The sequence below is a fragment of the Papio anubis genome, chromosome 2 (assembly GCF_008728515.1).
Source record: "Papio anubis isolate 15944 chromosome 2, Panubis1.0, whole genome shotgun sequence".
NCBI classification, from domain to species: domain Eukaryota; kingdom Metazoa; phylum Chordata; class Mammalia; order Primates; family Cercopithecidae; genus Papio; species Papio anubis.
The window spans coordinates 103,285,286-103,307,212 of record NC_044977.1 but is presented as its reverse complement, the minus strand read 5'-3'; the positions used below and the strand labels follow the sequence as shown (position 1 = coordinate 103,307,212).

At 42.8% G+C, this 21,927-nt stretch overlaps 1 protein-coding gene across 1 annotated transcript; it reads left to right on the top strand.

Moving 5' to 3' along the window:
- The first annotated feature begins 315 nt into the window (after nucleotides 1-315).
- C2H3orf35 (chromosome 2 C3orf35 homolog) lies at nucleotides 316-21,298 on the top strand. Its single transcript, XM_017955595.3, is given in 3 exon segments — nucleotides 316-2,676; nucleotides 2,678-2,702; nucleotides 19,923-21,298. Coding segments are annotated over 3 exon segments (513 nt in total). The 5' UTR covers nucleotides 316-2,475; the 3' UTR covers nucleotides 20,210-21,298.
- Nucleotides 21,299-21,927: the final 629 nt, after the last annotated feature.

The window sequence follows — 21,927 nt, the reverse complement described above, 5'->3', positions numbered from 1 at the left end:
CTCTGTCAACCAGACACTTGGTAAGTTGTACCTCCTTCATCACTTGTGATTGGTGGGGCCACATTACCAGTTTCATTTTATTTTTTACTTTTTTTTTTTTTTTTGACAGAGTCTCACTTTGTCGCCCAGGCTGGAGTACAGTGACAGGATCTCAGTTCACTGCAACATCTGCCTCCCAGGTTCAAGCAATTCTTGTGCCTCAGCCTCCCAAGTAGCTAGGATTACAGATGTACACCAGCACACCCGGCTAATTTTTGTATTTTTAATAGAGATCAGGTTTCACCATGTTGGCCGGGCTTGCCTCGAACTCCTTACCTTAGGTGATCTGCCTGCCTCAGCCTCCCAAAGTGCTGAAATTACAGCAGTGAGCCACTGTGCCTGGCCACATGACCAGTTTTAGACAATGAGTTTTGAGAACTTACAATATGTATAACTTTAGGGCTGAACTTTTGCTTGATGAGATGAGACCTTCTAGAATTCTTTTTTTCTGTCTCCCATAATAACTAGCTATGTTTTTTCAGCTGATTGCTAAATGAATGCATGTGGAGCAATGTCCCAGCTGACCTGAAATGAACATGTGGTTTCAGTGAGAAATACACCTCTGTCGTTTAAGCCATCATTGTCTGTGAGTTACTTGTTATCTTAGCATAATACAGCCTAACCTGACTGTTAACACAGCTTAACCTTACATCTTCTTTAGGTCTTGACTTACCTGTAGTGTTTTCCTCAAGGCCTTAAGATTGCACCCATACCCACCCCATCACTCTATCCCCTTCTCTACTTTATATTCCTCTACAACACCTATCTTAATATAACATCACGTAGTTTGCTCATTTATTTTATTATTCATCTCCTCCTGCCACCAGAATGTAAGCCCATGAAGGCAGCGATGGTCTGAGTTTGAGTTCCACTGAAAGCTGATCCTTGAGACAGGGGATATGGGGTTGGCTCTTCATTTGGGAGATGATCCTGAAGGGTATAGAAAGGGAACTGGGGGAAAAAACCATAGAAAGTAAAATCAATAAAGGAGGCATTAGTAAACTTATTAGTGCTGTGGACAATTCTTTGGAGATCCTCTGAGAAGCCCTGTTGAGCTGAAATTCTCATACATTTCCTACCTAGAGATAGAAAAACTGGAGTATTGTCCCCAACTCCTGCCCACTGTTGAATGTAGGGAGGCTTAAATCTCTGGTACATTCAGACTGACTTGTGCATGGGCTGAGCAAGCTTGCCCCATGCAGAGAAAGCCTTCTGGCCAAGAAGCAGAGAGGTAGACACAGTTCCTGTGCATAGGAACTGTCCAACACAGTTGCAGGTGTGTCAAGGGGACATGCAGTGGGGGCATCAACAGAATCTACCATAGAGATTTTCGCTTTTTATTTCCTGATGTGGCCCCAGCTCCTAAATACTGTTTGACAATTTCTAAATAGTGAACGAATGAGTGAATGAGTACCCTATAGTGGGCGTTCACTGGATGTGTCCCCAGCATCCATTTCCCTTTTGGAATTAGCCCTTTCCCTTTTTTCCCTTGGGATGCCACCTCTCCCCATTTCTCAGCCTGCAGCTTTGGTTGGGATTGAACCGACATCTAGTTACTGGGTGTGGACTACCTCCCCATCCCCTACTCCAAAGACTTGATATAATCAACCTTTCTTACTCACCTCCCCCTCGCCACCACAGTGATCTGTTTAGGAATGGACACATGACCCATTTGCGACCAATGAAAGTGAATTTCAGGGTTTATTCTCTCTTTCTCTGTAAGGATGTGAGGTCTAGAAAAGCTGCAGCCATTTTGCCACCATGGGAAACCTGGGACATCTGAACTGACTCCATGAAGCCCAAAGAGAAAGCTAATAAGAAGGCAGAGAGAAGAGGAAAAGAGTCTTGGTCTTTGAAAATATCTTTTGGAGCTGCTGGATCAAGTCTCACTTGAAGGTAGAACTAAATCTGCACTTTAAACTTACATATCCAATAAAAAGTTCTTTATGTGGTAAGCCAGTTTGAGGTGGACTTCCTGTCACTTATGGCTAAAAGAACCCTTGCTTATTCTATACCTAACTCAAGGTGTGTTGTGAGGTTTCAATAAAATAGCACTTAGTGAAGCAAGGTACACAAATAATACTCAATGAATGGTAAGCAATATTGTTATGATGCATTTATTTTTACAGAGTTTTGTGACCCTTTTATTCTCTGCTCCAACATTGGCATGTTTGTGTTATTCTTTTCAGTATTATTTAATTTATTCCCCAAAGGAGAGCGGCTAAGAGTATTGCCCAGCCACAGGCTCTCAACCACCATCCCGAGCCTCAGATTCTCCTCACACAGCCACAGCTGTACCACATGGCCCACGTGGTATAGTTTTAATTCCTCTGACATCTAATTCTCACTTTTGGGCAATGTTTGTCTCATCAAGCTTTACACACAAATATTTTCAGCAAAGTGCTCCAAATGCCTTTTTCAGAAATCTGAATCCACATGAAAACAATGGGAACAAGAAAAAGGTGTAAACTTTCCAGAACAGGCCCAGAATTTGAAAATGTGATAAAGAGGTTATTGTGCGCCCGAACTTTTCACACAAGAATTGGAGGAGATTTAACACATGGAATAATAAACAGAGGAAGGCTGACTAATGCAGAGCAGATGGGCCTGCAGGGCAGTGCTCAGCATTTCAACATCTTTCCCCCTGGACCTTTGGACTCAAGGCGATTGCATGCTGGTGTCTTTAGCTAAAAATAAAGTTAATGCCTTAGGGGCAATCATAAATATGGCTGGTTCAGTTTCTGGGGTGATTGGTGGTCTAAAGTTTTCAAGAACCTACTATGTGAAAGGCGTTTGACATTCACTAATATAATCCCAAGCACTACTCCATTTTGAAGGAAAAAAATGAAGGCTCTGGAAGTGTAAATCATTTACTGAAGGGCACACAGCCAGAATGACAGTGGAGCCAGGATCACGCCTAGGTCTGTCTCATTGCATATGTCATGGCTCTGCAAACTGGGGCAACAGGTGAGCAGGGAAAAGAGTCATGGCCATATAAAATTGAGACATACCGATACAGACACACACACACACACACACACACACACACAGAGTAATAGCCTTATTAAGGTATAACTGATATACAGTAAACTGTACATATTTAAAAGATGCTATTTGATAAGTTTTGACATATGTCTGTACCTGGGAAACCATCATTGCAATCACGATGGTGAGCATATCTAATACTCTCAAAAGTTTCTTCTTGCCTTTTGTAATTCCTCTCTGCCATCCCACCTGTCCCTCCCACTGCTGATCCCAGACAACCACTGATCTGCTTTCTGTCACTGTAGATTAGTTATATTTCCTAGAATTTTATATAAATAAAATAATACAATATGGACTATTTTTCTGTCTTCTTTCACTCAGCAAAATTATTTTGAGATTCATTCATGTTATTGCTTGTTTATTCCTTTATATTGTTGAGTAGTTATTCCATTATATGAATATGCCACAATTTATTTATCTATTCATCTACGTATGGACATCTATAGATGTTTGCACTTTTGGGCTATTAAAAATCAAGTTGATGTGAATGTTTGTAGACAAGTCTCTGTATGACGTGTATTTTCTTTTCTTTTGGATAAAAACCTAAGAATGAGATGACTAAATTATATTGTAGGTACATGTTTAAATTTTAAAGAAACCGTTACGCTGTTTTCCAAAGTGGTTGCACCATTTTACCTTCCTACCAGTAGTGTATGAGAGTGCCAGTTCACCAGCATCTTCACCAGTACTTGGTGTGGTCAGTCTGTTTAATTTTTGTCATACTAATAGGCATGTAGTGGTATTAAGTCTCTTATGGTTTTTATTTGTTTTTCCAATAACTAATAATATTGAGCGTATTTTCATGTTTTTGTTTGCCATCTATATATCTTCATTAGTTAAGTGTTTATTCATATCTTTTGCATATTTTTTATTGAGTTGTTTCTTTTTCTTATGATTGAGTTTTGAGAGTTCTTTACATATTCTGGATACAAGTCTTTCAATAGATACATGTTTTGCAAACATTTTTTCCAAGTCTAGGCTTGTATTTTTATTTTCTTAACAGTGTCTTTTGAAGAGCAGAAGATTTAAATTCTAGCTAAGTCCAATTTATATTATATATCACTTTAACTTCTGTTTTACATGTTAAAAATCTGGCCAGGCGTTGTAGGTCACACCTGTAATCCCAGCACTTTGGGAGGCTGAGGCAAGCGGATGACTTGAGGTTAGGAGTTCGAGACCAGCCTGGCCAACATGGTGAAACCCCATCTCTACTAAAAATATAAAAATTAGTTGGGCATGGTAGCGGGCACCTGTAATCCCAGGTACTCGGGAGGCTGAGGCATGAGACTCACTTGAACCCAGGAGGCAGAGGTTGCAGTCAAGATCATGCCACTGTACTCCAGCCTAGGCGACACAGTGAGACTTCATCTCTAAATAAATAAATAAATAAATAAATAATATGAAAAAATAGAAATCTTAGTTACATTCTGGAAGTTTTCTTGGCTTGATTTTATAACTCACACATTTTCTCTTTGGCAGTTCATTCTATTACTACTCAGCTTATATATTGAATATTTTAAATTATCAAATTTTAAGTTAACTTCCCAAATAGAAATCATTCATGGCTGGCTGCAGCAGCTCACTCTTGTAGTCCCAGCACTTTGGGAGGCTGAAGCAGGCAGATTGCTTGAGCCCAGGAATTCATGATCAGCCTGGGCAACATGGCAAAGCTCTTTCTCTGCAAAAAATACAAAAATTATCTGGGTGTGATGGTATATACCTGTAGTGCCAGCTACTTGGGAGACTGAAGCAGGATTGTTGCTTGAGCCATGGAGGTTGAGGCTGCAGTGAGCTGTGATCACATCTATGTACTCTAGCCCAGGTGGCAGAGTGAGACCCTGTTTAAAATAAATAAATAAATAAATAAATAAATAAATAAATAAATAATCATTCACAGTGTTTGCATATGGTAATCTTACATCTCCCCGATAATTTAATTATTCAGCCCAGCTCAGCTATCAGCTCTATTTCCTCAGGTGCAAGTTCTGTATTTGGTAAGAGGATGATGTCTATTGCACAGAGATAGATTTCCACAATTGCTTAGTGAGTCTTAACTGAAGAATCATCTTTGTTTTGGGGGATCCCTGTTAGCCTGTCTTTGATTGTTTATTGCAGTTTACCTACAGGAGACAGGGTGTGAGTCAGACATAGAGCGGCCAGGGAGGCATTTCATGGGGAGGGAGCTCCTCATTCTTTCTTTATGTCACCAGTCCCCTGGAACACTATTTTAGCTCTGGGTCCTAAAGGCTCATACTCCTGGCTCCTCCATGGGGGCAGACACCTCTATTGCTCTGTTGCTGCTTAGTCCAAAGGGCAATGTTGACCTCACAGTTGCTACTTTGGTGCCCCAGCTCATTTCCCTTTAGGTATGCAGAGCTACTACTGCTCCCAGGCTCTTCTACCTCAAGGATTTTTGAGGTTTTTGGAGACAGAGTCTCACTCTGTTGCTATTGGAATACAGTGGAGTGATTTCAGCTCACTGCAACCTCTGCCTCCCAAGTTCAAGTGATTCTCCTGCCTCAGCCTCCCAAATAGCTGTGATTACAGGCACCCATCACCGTGCCCAGTTAATTTTTGTATTGTTAGTAGAGACAGGGTTTCACCATGTTGGCCAGGCTGGTCTTGAACTCCTGGCCTCAGGTGATCTGACCACCTTAGCCTCCCAAAGTGCTGGGGTTACAGAGGTGAGCCACTGCGCCTGGTCACATGACCAGTTTTAGACCATGAGTTTTGAGAACTTATGATGTGTATAGTTTTAGGACTGAACTTTTACTTGATGATGTGAGACTTTCAGTGTGAGACCTTCAATGGGTCAATGAAATAATTCAAAGGGAAACTAAAAAATTTCTTAAGGCAAATGGAAATGGAAACATAGCATACCGAAACTTAAAATGGTAGGATTTTGAGTAAGTAGAAGAGTATAAAGAAGAAAAGAATGTTGATCCTAGGAATGTTCTATCTGCAGTAGAAGTTGCATATTCCTGGGCTTTAACTTTGCAACTATAGAGGAGGATATATAATCATGACACTTGTTTTGGCTCAACTGTGAGCAATAATCATGAAGCCACAATCAAATTAGCACTATTTATTGGTTTTCAGTATTTACGGTCAAGCCAAAATCAGAACTATGGTGATAACATAAAATGCAAATGTCATTAAATTTGATTAAATGAAAGTAAAAGTAGAATAACAGAAGTTTTCTTAGTATCTTAATCTTTTAAATTGGTAGGTCAAGAGATTGCAAACCTTGATGAAACAAGAAATAGCTGTTTAGTACTTAAAATTGCAGAGGTCATCAGTAGAGCAATGCTTCTAAAAGTGTGATCCCTGAGCCAGCAGCATCAACCTCTCTTGGGATCTTGTGAGAAATGAAAACCCAGACCAAATGAATCCGAAGCTCATGGGGTGGGCCTCAGCAATCCCTGTTTTTTGTTTTTGCTTTTGTTTTTTTTCTTTGAGATGGAGTCTCACTCTGTTGCCCAGGTTGGAGTACAGTGGTGTGATCTTGGCTCACTGCAGCCTCCACCCCCCTGGGTTTAAGTGATTCTCCTGCCTCAGCCTCCTGAGTAGCTGGGATTATAGGCGTGTCCCACCACGCCCAGCTAATTTTTGTATTTTCAGTAGAGATGGGGTTTTCACCATGTTGGCTAGGCTGGTTTTGAACTTCTGACCTCAAGTGATCCACCCGCGTTGGCCTCCCAAAGTACTGGGATTACAGGTGTGAGCCACCACGCCTGGCCTACCTCAAGGCTTTGAGTATTCTTGGAGCTACCTCCCATCTCTCATTTTTATGCAAAAGTGTTTGCCCACATGAGCTTCAGTATAGGGATCCTTTTAAACTCTGATTTGACTGGCTTCCATATTTCAGGGAATTTTCAAAATTTCTTATTCTTAAGGAAGCTCCTTCCAGCTTCCTAACATTGTCATGGATCAAAACCACATTTATCTCATTTCTAGAGACCTGTGTTGGGAGGGGCTTTGGGCTCAGGTCCTCCAATCTGAACAGAATCTGTAGGCAATATTTGCATCTGTAGAAGAATCTCTTGGTATTTGAAGGCCCCATGTGTGCAGACCATATATGCTATATGTTGCCACAAAAGTTTGGTTTGCCACTTTGATGCTTGCATTTTCTTTGGAAAAGCAGCAGGGAGTCCACCTGCTGAGGGGACATTATAACCATTTTTAGAAATGAAAATCTGAACATTCTCTCCCCTATTAAAAACCTTTCAGGGGCTCCTGTTGCCCTTCAGATGAAGCTTCAACTTGCTTTACAGGCCCCCCCCCAAGTTCCATTTCCCATCATTTGTTCACCTCCTCTCTTGCTGTCTCTATTGCAGCCTCAGGTAATTTTTTCCCCTAGTTCTACAAAAGGGCCCTGCTCTCCTACCCTTGAACTTCCTGTTTTTTCTGAACAGAACGTTCGCGTTTCTCTCCCTGCTTCCTTTCCTCTGATTCTGATTCATCCTTCTGGTCTCGGATTAAAGGTTCCTTTCTCAGGAGGCTCAGACACCTCTGGGGTCCTGACTCACATCCACAGAACCTCACCTCTGATTCCAGTTGCAGCCGTGGCTGCTGCACTTGAGTGGACCACTCTGAGTCATGCTATCTGCTCTGCAGAAGGTTCTGATGGGATCTGCCCCCACATCCGCACTTGTGACCTCGTCGATGGGTCTTTATTTGCCTGTTCCTCCTTCTCTCGCCCTCCTGAGTATCTTGCTTCCTGGGATCAGATCCCAGATAAACCATCTATACCTGATTCCTTGTCTTAGGCTCTACTTTCAGGGAGTGGGAGGAACTCAAGCTAAGCCATTTATAATCTGGATTAGAGCCCTATGGTTTTCCAGGGGGCAAAATTCCTCATTTTAGATCTGGAAAGAAGATCTCAGTGAACCCTACCCCAGGTAGCAACTATCTGGTAGGAGGTGCGCAATTTCATTTGGATCCTAGGAAAAATCCAAGCTTTCATCCTCATTTCTGGGCATCCTAGGGCCTCTTCTAATCTGTTATGTTGAGGCAGCTCAGAGTAGTGGGAAGATGATGGAATGTGGAATGGGTCTTCAGATTCTGGCTTAGTTATACTCCTGCTGTGTAGTCTAGCAGAAGTCATTTAAAATTTCTGAGGCCATTTCTTTGTTTGCCAAAAGGAGATAAGCCAACAGATGCTCTTGTGACTCAAAGGATCTCCACCAGGACAGGATGCTGCACAGAAGAGTGGTTACTTAGGCAGCCTGGGCTTGCATTTCTTCATCATGTAAATGAAGGGCTTGCCTTAGGAGACTGCTAAGGTACCTCCTGCTGTAACATTCTAAAGAGACAGTTCTTTTCAAACTTGATAGTGGGATACAGGCAGTATCTGTCTTGCTTGCCATAGAATACTGGTACATAACATGTCCAGGAGCCAGGCTGCTTGGGTTGAATCCAGTTCTCATAGCTGCATGAGCTTAGTCAGGTTTCCAAAACTCACTGTATCTTAATTCCCTCATCTCTTAAATGGAGGTGATAAGAGCGCTTACCATAGGGCTGTTGAGAGGATTATGCAAGGTCACACATGCACGGCACTTATTTGATGTGGTGGATTCAAGATGGTGCAAATTCTTTGCTACTCCTCCCCTTGAGAGTTAGAGTCTAGCTGCCCTCTCCTTGAGTTGGACCAACCTGGGTGGCTTGACTGGTGAGTAGAGTAAAGCAGAAATGACATTCTGGGACTTCTGAAGCTGAGTCCTAAGAAACCTCACAGCTTTCACCCAGGTGTCTTGGCACATGGTCTCTGGGAGCCCTACCCCACCACATAAGAAGTCTGACTCACCTAAGAGCACCATGTGGGAAAGGCCCCGTGTAGGTGCCAAGATCAGCAGTCCCAGCTGAACCCAGTCATTTAGCCATTCCCTCCAACATACCGGACATGTGAATGGGGCTGGCTTAGGCCCTCCAAAAAAGCCCGGCCACCAGCTGGCTACCACTGAGTAACCTCAGCTGATGCCACATGAAACAGAACTGAATTGCCCAGCCAGGCCCTGTCCACATTACTGCCCACGGAAGTGTAAGATATCATAAAGTAGGACTGAGGTGGGAGGATTGGTTGAGCCCAGAAGTTCTAGTCCAGCCTGAGCAATGCAGCAAGAATTTCTCTCTAAAAATAAATAAATAAATAAATAATAAATAAAATTGAAGTAGTTGTAAGCCACTAAGTTCTGGGGCAGTTTGTTATCCGGCAATAGATAACCAAAACACTTGGCATATAATAAATGCTTAATAGATACAGGTCAGAGAATTTTGATGTCAAATTTCGTTACCCAGGATCAATACGTAAAAGTATGCAAGTGTGAGAGATTACTCTCCTGATCCTACCTTCTATGACCTCCTCTGTGTCTAACCCTAAGATTCTCCTAGCAATGCTGGGACTTATTTTTCCATCTGGTGCACAGTATGCCTTCATCTGCTAAAAACTTCATAAGTCCTTATTAACCATCTGCCTTCTGCATAAAGGACACCACACCAAACAGCCCCTGGACTACTTTTTTTTTTTTTTTTTTTGAGACAGGGTCTCGCTTTGTCACCCAGGCTGGAGTGCAGTGGTGTGATCACAGCTCACTGCAGTCTTGACCTCCTGGGCTCAAGTAATCCTCCCACCTCAGCCTCCTGTGTAGCTGGAACCATAGGCATGTGCCACCATGCCTAGCTAATTGTTTAATTTTTTGTAGAGGTTAGGTCTCGCTGTGTTGCCCAAGCTGGTCTTGAATTCATGGGCTCAAGCAATCCTCTTGCCTTGGCCTCCCAAAGTGCTGGAATTATAGGTGTGAGCCGCCACACCTGGCCCAAACATTTTTAATTCTACCTCTGTCATCATCTCCATGGATAACCTTGGACCTACCTTCTGGCCCCATTTCTCCATTTTTACTTTTATTTTATTTATTTAGTTTTTCAAAATGGGGTCTCAACCTGTTGCCCAGGCTGGAGGGTGGTAGCATGATCTCAGCTCACTGCAATCCCCGCCTCCCAGGTTTAAGCGATTCTCCTGCCTCAGCCTCCTGAGTAGCTGGGATTACAGGCATGCACCACCACACCTGGCTAATTTTTGTATTTTTGGTAGAGATGGGTTTTCGCTATGTTGGCCAGGCTGGTCTTGAACTCCTAGCCTCAAGTGATCTGCCCGCCTTGGCCTCCCAAAGTGTTGGGATCACAGATGTGAGACACCGTGCCCAGCCTCCATTTTAAAATAAAGGTAGAAGTGGACACTTTCCAGGGGCACATCCTGTTTCTGGTGTAGGTACATAGCATGTTTCCCCTACTTCACCCTCTGCTCCTTTGCAACCTTCAACTTTTTGGTATTTCTTTTCTTTCTTCATCCATTGTTTTTATCTCTTTTCCCCCATTGTGTAAACTTTTTCCCCATTGGTAAGCCCAATGTCACTTGCATGAAGAAAAACCCTTCCTTGACCTCATATAATCCTCCAATGACCGTCTGATTTATCCTCATTTCTTACTTCCACCATGCTGCTCTTTAACTGGCAAACTCTTTTTTTTTTTTTTTTTTTTGAATTATACTTTAAGTTCTAGGGTACATGTGCACAATGTACAGGTTTGTTACATACGTATACATGTGCCATGTTGGTTTACAGCACACATCAACTTGTCATTTACATTAGGTATTTCTCCTAATGCTATCCCTCCCCCAGCCCCTCACCGCCCACAGGCCCCAGTGTGTAATGTTCCCCGCCCTGTGTCCATGTGTTGTTATTGTTCAATTCCCACTTATGAGTAAGAACAGGTAGTGTTTGGTTTTCTGTCCTTGTGATAGTTTGCTGAGAATGATGGTTTCCAGCTTCATCCATGTCCCTGCAAAAGACATGAACTCATCCTTTTTTTATGGCTGCATAGTATTCCATGGTGTATATATGCCACATTTTCTTCATCCGGTCTATCATTGATGGGCATTTGGGTTGGTTCCAAGTCTTTGCTATTGTGAATAGTGCCACAATAAACATACCTGTCCTTGTGTCTTTATAGCAGCATGATTTATAATCCTTTGGGTATATACCCAGTAATGGGATTGCTGAGTCAAATGGTATTTCTAGTTCTAGATCCTTGAGGAATCACCACACTGTCTTCCACAATAATTGAACTAATTTACACTCCCACCAACAGTATAAAAGCATTCCCATTTCTCCAGATCCTCTCCAGCATCTGTTATTTCCTGACTTTTTAATGATCGCCATTCTAACTGGCATGAGATGGTATCTCATTGTGGTTTTGATTTGCATTTCTCTGATGACCAGTGGTGATGAGCATTTTTCATGTCTGTTGGCTGCATCAATGTCTTGTTTGAGAAGTGTCTGTTCATATCCTTTGACCACTTTTGGATGGGGTTGTTTGTTTTTTTTTTGTACATTTGTTTAAGTTCTTAAGATTCTGGATATTAGCCCTTTGTCAGATGGGTAGATTGCAAAAATTTTCTCCCATTCTGTAGATTATCTGTTCACTCTGATGATAGTTTCTTTTGCTGTGCAGAAGTTCTTTAGTTTAATTAGATCCCATTTGTCAGTTTTGGCTTTTGTTGCCATTGCTTTTGGTGTTTTAGTCATGAAGTCTTTGCCCATGCCTATCTCCTGAATGGTATTTCCTAGGTTTTCTTCTAGGGTTTTTATGGTTTTAGGTCTTACATTTAAGTCTTTAATCCCTCTTGAGTTAATTTTTGTATAAGGTGTAAGGAAAGGATCCAGTTTCAGCTTTCTACATATGACTAGCCAAGTTTCCCAACACTATTGGTTAAATAGGGAATCCTTTCCCCATTGCTTGTTTTTGTCAGGTTTGTCAAAGATCAGATGATTGTAGATGTGTGGTGTTATTTCTGAGGTCTGTTCTGTTCAGTTGGTCTATATATCTGTTTTGGTACCAGTACCATGCTGTTTTGATTACTGTAGCCTTGTAGTGTAGTTTGAAGTCAGGTAGCATGATGCCTCCAGCTTTATTCTTTTTGCTTAGGATTGTCTTGGCTATGCGGGCTCTTTTTTGATTCCATGTGAACTTTAAAGTAGTTTTTTCCAGTTCTGTGAAGAAAGTCAATGATAGCTTGATGGGGATGGCATTGAATCTGTAAATTACCTTGGGAAGTATGGCCATTTTCACAATATTGATTCTTCCTATCCATAAGCATGGAATGTTCTTCCATTTGTTTGGGTCCTCTTTTATTTCACTGAGCAGTGATTTGTAGTTCTCCTTGAAGAGACCCTCCACATCCCTTGTGAGTTGGATTCCTAGGTATTTTATTCTCTTTGTAGCAATTGTGAATGGAAGTTCACTCATGATTTGGCTCTCTGTTTGTCTGTTACTGGTATATAGGAATGCCTGTGATTTTTGAACATTGATTTTGTATCCTGAGACTTTGCTGAAGTTGCTTATCAGCTTAAGGAGATTTGGGGCTGAGACGAAGGGGTTTTCTAAATATACAATCATTTCATCTGCAAACAGAGACAATTTGACTTCCTCTTTTTCTAATTGAATACCCTTTATTTCTTTCTCCTGCTTGATTGCCCTGGCCATGACTTCCAACACTACGTTGAATAGGAGTGGTGAGAGAGGACATCCTTGTCTTGTGCCGGTTTTCACAGGGAATGCTTCCAGTTTTTGCCCACTCAGTATGATATTGGCTGTGGGTTTGTCATAAATAGCTCTTACTATTTTGAGATATGTTCCATCAATACCTAGTTTTTTGAGTTTTTAGCAGGAAGGGCTGCTGAATTTTATCAAAGGTCTTTTCTGCATCTATTGAGATAATCATGTGATTTTTGTCGTTGGTTTTGTTTATGTGATGGATTACGTTTACTGATTTGCATATGTTGAACCAGGCTTGCATCCAAGGGATGAAGCGGACTTGATTGTGGTGGATAAGCCTTTTGAGTGCGTCTGGATTCGGTTTGCCAGTATTTTATTGAGGATTTTCACATCAATGTTCATCAGGGATGTTAGCATAAAATTCTCTTTTTTGTGTGTGTGTCTCTGCTAGGCTTTGGTATCAGGATGATGCTGGCCTTACAAAATGAGTTAGGGAGAATTCCCTCTTTTTCTATTTATTGGAATAGCTTCGGAAGGAATGTACCAGCTCCTTGTTGTACCTCTGGTAGAATTCGACTGTGAATCTGTCTGGTCCTGGACGTTTTTTGGTTGGTAGGCTGTTAATTATTGCCTCAATTTCAGAACCTGTTATTGGTCTATTCAGAGATTCAGCTTCTTCCTGGTTTAGTCTTGGGAGGGTGTATGTGTCCAAGAATTTGTCCATTTCTTCTAGATTTTCTAGTTTATTTGCATAGAGGTGTTTGTAGTTTTCTCTGATGATAGTTTGTATTTCTGTGGGGTCAGCGGTGATATCCCCTTTATTATTTTTTATTGTGTCTATTTGATTTTTCTTTCTTTTTTTCTTTATTAGTCTTGCTAGTGGTCTATTTTGTTTATCTTTTCAAAGAACCAGCTCCTGGATTCATTGATTTTTTTGAAGGGTTTTTTGTGTCTCTATCTCCTTCAGTTCTGCTCTGATCTTAGTTATTTCTTGCCTTCTGCTAGCTTTTGAATTTGTTTGCTCTTGCTTCTCTAGTTCTTTTAATTGTGATGTTAGGGTGTCGATTTTAGATCTTTCCTGCTTTCTCTTGTGGGCATTTAGTGCTATAAATTTCCCTCTACACACTGCTTTAAATGTGTCCCAGAGATTCTGGTACACTTCGTTATTTACCCAGTAGTTATTCAAGAGCGGGTTGTTCAGTTTCCATGTAGTTGTGAGGTTTTGAGTGAGTTTCTTATTCCTGAGTTCTAATTTGATTGCACTGTGGTCTGAGAGACACTTTGTTGTGATTTCTGTTTTTCTGCGTTTACTGAGGAGTGTTTTACTTCCAATTATGTGGTCAAATTTAGAATAAATGTGATGTGGTTCTGAGAAGACTGTATATTCTGTTGATTTGGGGTGGAGAGTTCTGTAGATGTCTATTAGGTCCACTTGGTGCAGGGTTGAGTTCAAGTCCTGGATATCCTTGTTAACCTTCTGTCTCATTGATCTGTCTAATATTGACAGCGGGGTGTTAAAATCTCCCATTATTATTGTGCGGGAATCTAAGTCTCTTTGTAGGTCCCTGAAGACTTGCTTTACGAATCCAGGTGCCCCTGTATTGGGTGCATTTTTATTTAGGATAGTCAGCTCTTCTTGTTGAATTGATCCTTTTACCATTATGTAATGGTCCTCTTTGTCTCTTTTGATCTTTGTTGGTTTAAAGTCTGTTTTATTAGAGACTAGGATTGCAACCCCCTTTTTTTTTTGTTTTCCATTTGCGTGGTAGATCTTCCTCCATCCGTTTATTGTGAGCCTATGTGTGTCTTTGCATGTGAGATTGGTCTTCTGAATACAGCACACTAATTGGTCTTAACTTTTTATTCAATTTGCCAGTGTTTGTCTTTTAATTGGGGCACTTAGCCCATTTACATTTAAGGTTAATGTTGTTATGTGTGAATGTGTGAACTTGATCCTGTCATTATGATGTTAGCTGGTTATTTTGCCCATTAATTGATGCAGTTTCCTCATAGCATCAATGGTCTTTACGATTTGGCATGTTTTTGCAGTGGCTGGTACCCAGTTGCCCCTTTCCATGTTTAGTTCTTCCTTCAGTAGCTCTTGTGAGGCAAGCCTGGTGGTGACAAAATCTCTCATCTTGTCTGTATAGGATTTTATTTCTCCTTTACTTATGAAGCTTAATGTGGCTGGATATGAAATTCTGGATTGAAAATTCTTTTCTTTAAGAATGTTGAATATTGGCCTCCACTCTCTTCTGGCTTGTAGGGTTTCTGCCGAGAGATCTGCTGTTAGTCTGATGGGCTTCCCTTTGTGGGTAACCCGACCTTTCTCTGTGGCTGCCCGTAACATTTTTTCCTTCATTTCAACCTTGGTGAATCTGACAATTATGTGTCTTCAGGTTGCTCTTCTTGAGGAGTATCTATGGGTGTTCTCTGTATTTCCTGAATTTGAATGTTGGCCTGCCTTGCTAGGCTGGGGAAGTTCTCCTGGATAATATCCTGAAGAGTGTTTTCCAATTTGGTTTCATTCTCCCTGTCACTTTCAGGAATACCGATTAAATGTAGATTTGGTATTTTCACATAGTCCTATATTTCTTGGAGGCTTTGTTCATTTCTTTTCACTCTTTTTTCTCTAATCTTGTCTTCTTGCTTTATTTCATCAGTTTGATCTTCAATCACTGATATCCTTTCTTCCACTTGATTGAATCAGCTGTTGAAGCTTGTGCATGCATCATGAAGTTCTCATGCTGTGGTTTTCAGCTCCATCAAGTCATTTAAGGTCTTCTTTACACTGTTTCTTCTAGTTAGCCATTTGTCTAACTTTTTTCAAGGTTTTTAGCTTCCTTGCAATGGGTTAGAACATGCTCCTTTAGCTTGGAGAAGTTTGTTACTACTGACTTTCTGAAGCCTACTTCTGTCAACCTGTCAAACTCGTTCTCTGTCCAGTTTTGTTCCGTTGCTGCTGAGGAGCTGTGATCCTTTGGAGGAGAAGAGGTGCTTTGGTTTTTGGAATTTTCAGCTTTTCTGTCTCGTTTCTCTCCATCTTTGTGGTTTTATCTACCTTTGGTCTTTGATGTTGGTGACCTACAGATGGGGTTTTGGTGTGGATGTGCTTTTTGTTGATGTTGATGCTATTTCTTTCCATTTGCTAGTTTTCCTTCTAAGAGTTGGGCCCCTTAGCTGCAGGTCTGTTGGAGTTTGCTGGAGGTCTACTCCACACCCTGTTTGCCTGGGTATCACCAACAGAGGCTGCAGAACAGCACATATTGCTGATCTTGCTGCCTGATCCTTCCTTTGGAAGCTTCATCCCAGAGGGGCCCCCTGCCTGTATGAGGTGTCTGTCAGCCCCTACTGGGAGGTGTCTCCCAGTCAGGCTACACAGGGGTCAGGGACCCACTTGAGGAAGCAGTCTGTCTGTTCTTACAGCTCAAATGCCGTGCTGGGAGAACTACTGCTCTCTTCAGAGCTGTCAGATAGGGATGTCTAGGTCTGCCGAAGCTGTCTGCTGCCTTTTGTTCTGATATGCCCTGCCCACAGAGGTGGAATCTGGAGAGGCAGTAGGCCTTGCTGAGATGTGGTGGGCTCTGCCCAGTTTGAGCTTCCTGTCCTCTTTGATTACACTGTGAGCACAAAACCACCTACTTAAGCCTCAGCAATGGCGACACCCCTCCCCCCGTCAAGCTGCAGCATTGCAGGTGGATCTCATACTGCTGCCCTAGCAGTGAGCAAGGCTCCGTGGGTATGGGACCTGCCAAGCCAGGCATGGGAGGGAATTTCCTGGTTCTGCCAGTTGTGAAGACCATGGGAAAAGCGCAGTATTTGAGCAGAAGTGTACTGTTCCTCCAGGTACAGACTGTCACAGCTTCCCTTGGCTAGGAAAGGGAAATCCCCTAACCCTTTGCACTTCCCGGGTGAGGTGATGCCCCACCCTGCTTCGGCTTGCCCTCTGTGGGCTGCACCCATTGTCCAACCAGTCCCAATGAGATGAACCAGGTACCTCAGTTGGAAATGCAGAAATCACCCGTCTTCTGCTTCAGTCTTGCTGGGAGCTGCAGACCAGAGCTGTTCCTATTCGGCCATCTTGGAAGCCTCCCTAACTGGCAAACTCTTAACCCTTCAGGGCTCAGCTGAGATGTTGCCACTTCAAGGAAGTCTTTTTTTTTTTTTTTTTGAGAGAGGGTCTCACTCTCTTCAGACTGGAGCGCAAGTGGCCTAATCTCAGCCTCACTGCAACATCCGCCTCCTGCCTGCTGCATTCTCCTGCCTCAGCCTCCCGAGTAGCTGGGATTACAGCCGTGCACCACCACGCCCTGCTAATTTTTGTATTTTTAGTAAAGACGGGGTTTCACCATGTTGGCCAGGCTGGTCTCAAACTCTTGACCTCAAATGATCCACCTGTCTCGGCTTCCCAAAATACTGGCATTACAGATGTGAGCCATCGCGCCCAGCCCAAGGAAGTCTTTAGAGACCTCCTCCCACCCTGCACAGCACCCTTCCTCTGTAGTCTTACAGCACTCTTACTGACCCACTCCCCCATTTCAACCCCTTTCATACTGTGATTAACTGGTTAATCATCAGCTTCCCTTGCTAGACTGCCCTCTGCAAGGGCATGCCACATTCATTACAATAGATCAAGCAGTTAGCCCTCTTGGGTACTGGCACATCGATCTCTGCAGCTCTCCTTTCTCATTGGCTGACAGCAACAAAAACAACAACAACAACATCTTCTGATACTAACACCACCACCATTGGTTAAAGCTTTCTATATGCTAGGAATTGTTCTATTCACATTACTTGAATCTTGCCAATAACTCTATGAGTAGGTATTCTTATCCCCATGGTATGGTTGAGGAAACAATCTTGGAGAGGTTAAGCAAGTTGTTTTGTTTTGTTTTGTTTTACTACTGGTCAATATTGGAGCTGAGGTTCAAACCCAGGAAGCTGACTCCTGGGTCAATGAAGCCCTTTTGGGAAGCACTTCACCTCTGGTATTGGCTTTGGGCTTTGATACACATTGTGCTTTATTGTTTTTTTAAACAATCAATGAGCTTTGCATAGGCAATTTGCCCTGATTCCCTATGCTCTCCTTCCTAAATGTGACTGTTGGTGTCTTGGTGGTCTAGAAGTGCCTCCAGCTCCCCACATGGATGTCCTGGGTTCAAAATGCATCTTCTTGGTTATACCAAACACGCTCTCCCTCCTTATCACCTTTGCTCACGAAAGACACCCACAGCACCCTACAGTGAAAAATCAGCACTGTGGGGGAGAGGTATGTTCCGAGCAGTCGTTATGGCATCATAGCAGATCATGCATTCCTGAAGTTTCGGCTCTCATGGCTTCATAGATTGAGAGCTGAGGCTCCTGATGGGATTCACCCCATCTGAATTAGAGAGCTGTGATAGAATAGGGCAAAAGGAGACATTCCATTACAAAGTCAAACCATGGTAAACAACCACAGCCAAAGGAGATAGAAGAAAGAAAGAAAGGAAAGGAAAGACAAAAAACAATTTTATACAGAAGGAGGATGGCAAGTTGCTGGAAGACAAACAGTTCTCCTACATCTTAAAATCCTAGAACAAAGATGTGACCAAGTTTCCTGAGTCTTTTATAGGAACTTTAGACTAGTATTTCCTGAGTTCAGTGTCCATAGGCAACTGAATGGATGTTAGGCGGGCAAGCACACCGCCAATTTTAGGTACATGTTTCAAAAGACTCATCAAATTTTTAGAAATAAAAAAAGCATAATATCTTAAACTTATTAATCATTTTCATATTGGTAATGGGGAATATTATTTGAAGTTAATCCTTTACAGTTCTATATCTGGGTCTATTGGATATATCTGTTTCACAACAAGTCATTCTGAAGTGGTTTGCACACTTTTTATTTGTGTAGATCCTAATTCATAATTACAGGTGGTTACAAATGACAGCAAATGTTTGGTGGCTATCTAAAATTATTCTGAGTATTTAGATAGAAGAGGACCCTAACATTATGTTGTGATTTCGTACAAAACACTTAGCTAGATGCTAAGTTGACAAACATACTTTATTCAGAGTATTGGATGGTTCAGCTCTGGAGATAGCAGCAAATGGATTCTGTTGTGGTTTGAACTACATCAACTTGCTTAGGCTGGAGTTACGTTTCCCAGAATCCCCTTCTCTGAGTGGTCTCAAGTTAGAATTGGTCCAGAGAATAATTTGCACAACATTTGCAAGGTTGAAGTGAAGCAGCCACCATTACTCTCTGAAGATTGTCAGGGTTGGATGTGACAGACAGATGCAGAGGGTTCTAGTGGGTTCCATTTATTCTTGCTGTCCTCCACTCTGTGGCCTGGTATTCCTCCCAGCTGATGACTTTGTTGACCTGCAGTGGTCCTGGCCCATCACAAGGTGCATGGGGACTGTAATTAATTTATCATTGCATCTCCAGTGTATGGTGCAGATCCTGTCTTATCAGTATCTTAATTGTTCATTGAGTAAACACATGTACATGGTTTTATATGCATTGATTTTTGGCTACTCAGCATTGGGAAATAATAATACAATTTTCTGGAGAATCATCCCTGTCCCACATTTAGTCAATGTATGTTGGGTAAGGTTTATTTCACGCCTAGCTCCACTGACCACATGAGTTCAGCCGGGCCAATCAAGTTATTACATTCCCTTGGCTACAGTGATTGGCTTGGGGATGGAACACTACTCAGCCTAAGCCAATAAGATGTGTTGAGTCTTTTGCTGTGACTGTCACAACAGAGGCACATGACCTTTTCTGCTGGACCTGAACCTGGGAGGATATAGGCCTGACTCTGTTGGCAGTCATTCTGGTGCCACACTGAGCCTGAGAATGAAGCCAACATTGTGAACAGCAAAGTAATGAGAAGAAACAAGACTGGGTTCTGATAATATTTGAGCCCCTGGATTGAGCTGTGCCTGAAGTCAATATCCCCTGGATTTCAATTATATGAACCAATAACCACCCTCCCCCTTATTTCTTCCCCTCAAACCACTATGGAGTGGGATTTCTGTGATGTGGAGCATAAATTCTCCACTCACACTGCATAGTTTTCAATTTCCCTTTAGGAGCAAAATACCTTTTTCAGATGAATGTTCACACAGCACCCCATTACACAGCAAGGTTAATAGCAGAGCTCATGAGGACCAGGCCCTGCTCTCCTGCCCTCCATCCCCCAAGTTCTGAAGCCGCTCCTGATGCCTCTGTGGAACGCTGGTCTTGGCAGAACACAGTTAGAAAACCATTAATTTAACCCATGCCTCTTATTTTAAAGGTAAGAAAACTGGAGTTCAGAAAAGGGAGGGGACTGACTCAATCCCAGCTGCTGGCAGATCGGGGACTGCAAACCAGCCTTCCATTGCTCCACGCAGGTGTCTCTTCTCACGTGGAATCACAGCATCGGATGGACTGAAAAGAGGAAGAGGCTGCAACGGAGCAGCACACCTGCTGTGCGGGGATGCCTGGAAAACAGAATTAGGAGAGCCCTGGGTCAGCATTGCTCTGGCACTGGCTGGGCTGGGGGCTATCCTGATTCTAGAATTGTCTTGGTTCGTGGGATAGAAATGTCCCCAAAGTGGAGAAGTTCAGTTCAATCCAACATCCTTATATTGCAATGAGGATAAAGACCACAGACCCTATGGCCTGTATGACCCAGCTGCCCATTTCTAGGAACCCATTCCTACAAAAATGACAACATGCGTGTGCAAACAGCAGCAATGACAAACATACCCTGGGATGCTTTCCCTGTGTGGTTTGTTGTAGTAAGATAGTGGCCACAGCTTATATATCATCAACAGAGGACTGGCTAAATGATGGCACTTGATTCTGCAGAATCTTTTGCTGTAGTCAAAAAGAACAAGTTAGATCTGTACGTATGAACATGGAAAGGTATCCATGACTTATATTAAGTAGAAAAATTGCAGAATGATATTTATAGTATAACTTCATTCTTACAAAAACCGTTTTCCAAAACTGTGTGTGTAAAAGGGCTGGAAGGACACATCCACCGTCTTCATAGTGGTTACATCTGGGGAGGAGAGTTGGGGCTTGAGGCAGACTTTGGCCATTCAATTTGGATGGGGGCCAGAGACCCCCTCTCAGATCTGAGAATGCTGTACTTACTTTCCAGCCTCCTTTGCAGCACAGGCCATGACAAAGACTCTGTTAAATCACCTTGGGTGGGAGGGGACAGGGCGTTTCCTCTATCTGGCAGAGGGGCTGCAAGGTCAAATTCCTGACAGAAGCGGTGCTGTTTCCTGCTGTAGCGTGCAGTGGTTATGTACTGTAGTGCTTAACGGTGGCAGAGGCAGCTTCAAACACACCAGCACACTGGTCAACTTTGAGGTCTTACTCTTAGAAGCCGGGCCTGGAGCTTCCCTCTCACATTCTGTGAACCACCCCATATCCTTCTAGTAAACTCTTCTGCTTCATGGTTTAGAGTCAGCTGAGTTAGAGGGACTTCTGATTATTTTATACATGTCATCTGATACACAAATATATGCACACATTTTTTAACCAAACATATTTAAGAGAATACAGATGATCTAGCCTAAAGGAGCATGTAGTGCATAGAGGTGTGTGCCCCTGCCCTGCTTGGTATTTTATTTTATTTTATTTTATTTTATTTTTTATTTTTTTTTTTCTTTGTTGAGACGGAGTCTCGCTCTGTCGCCCAGGCTGGAGTGCAGTGGCCGGATCTCAGCTCACTGCAAGCTCCGCCTCCCGGGTTTATGCCATTCTCCTGCCTCAGCCTCCCGAGTAGCTGGGACTACAGGCGCCGCCACCTCGCCCGGCTAGTTTTTTGTATTTTTTGGTAGAGACGGGGTTTCACCGTTTTAGCCAGGATGGTCTCGATCTCCTGACCTCGTGATCCGCCCGTCTCGGCCTCCCAAAGTGCTGGGATTACAGGTTTGAGCCACCGCGCCCGGCCGGTATTTTATTTTATATTTTGAGGTGGAGTCTTGCTTTGTTGCCCAGGCTGGAGTGCAGTGGTGGGCTCTCGGCTCACTGCAACTGCCTCCTGGGTTCAAGTGATTCTCCTATCTCAGTCTCCCAAGTAGCTGGGATTATAGGTGCATGCCACCATGCCCAGCTAATTTTTGTATTTTTAGTAGAGACGGGATTTCGCCATGTTGGCTAGGCTGGTCTCGAACTCCTGACCTCAGGTGATCCACCCACCTCGGCCTCCCAAAGTGCTAGGATTACAAGTGTGAGCTGCTATGCCTGGCTCCCTGCCCTGTTTTGAACCAGGGTTTTATTAAAGAGGTGGAGGTGCTGAT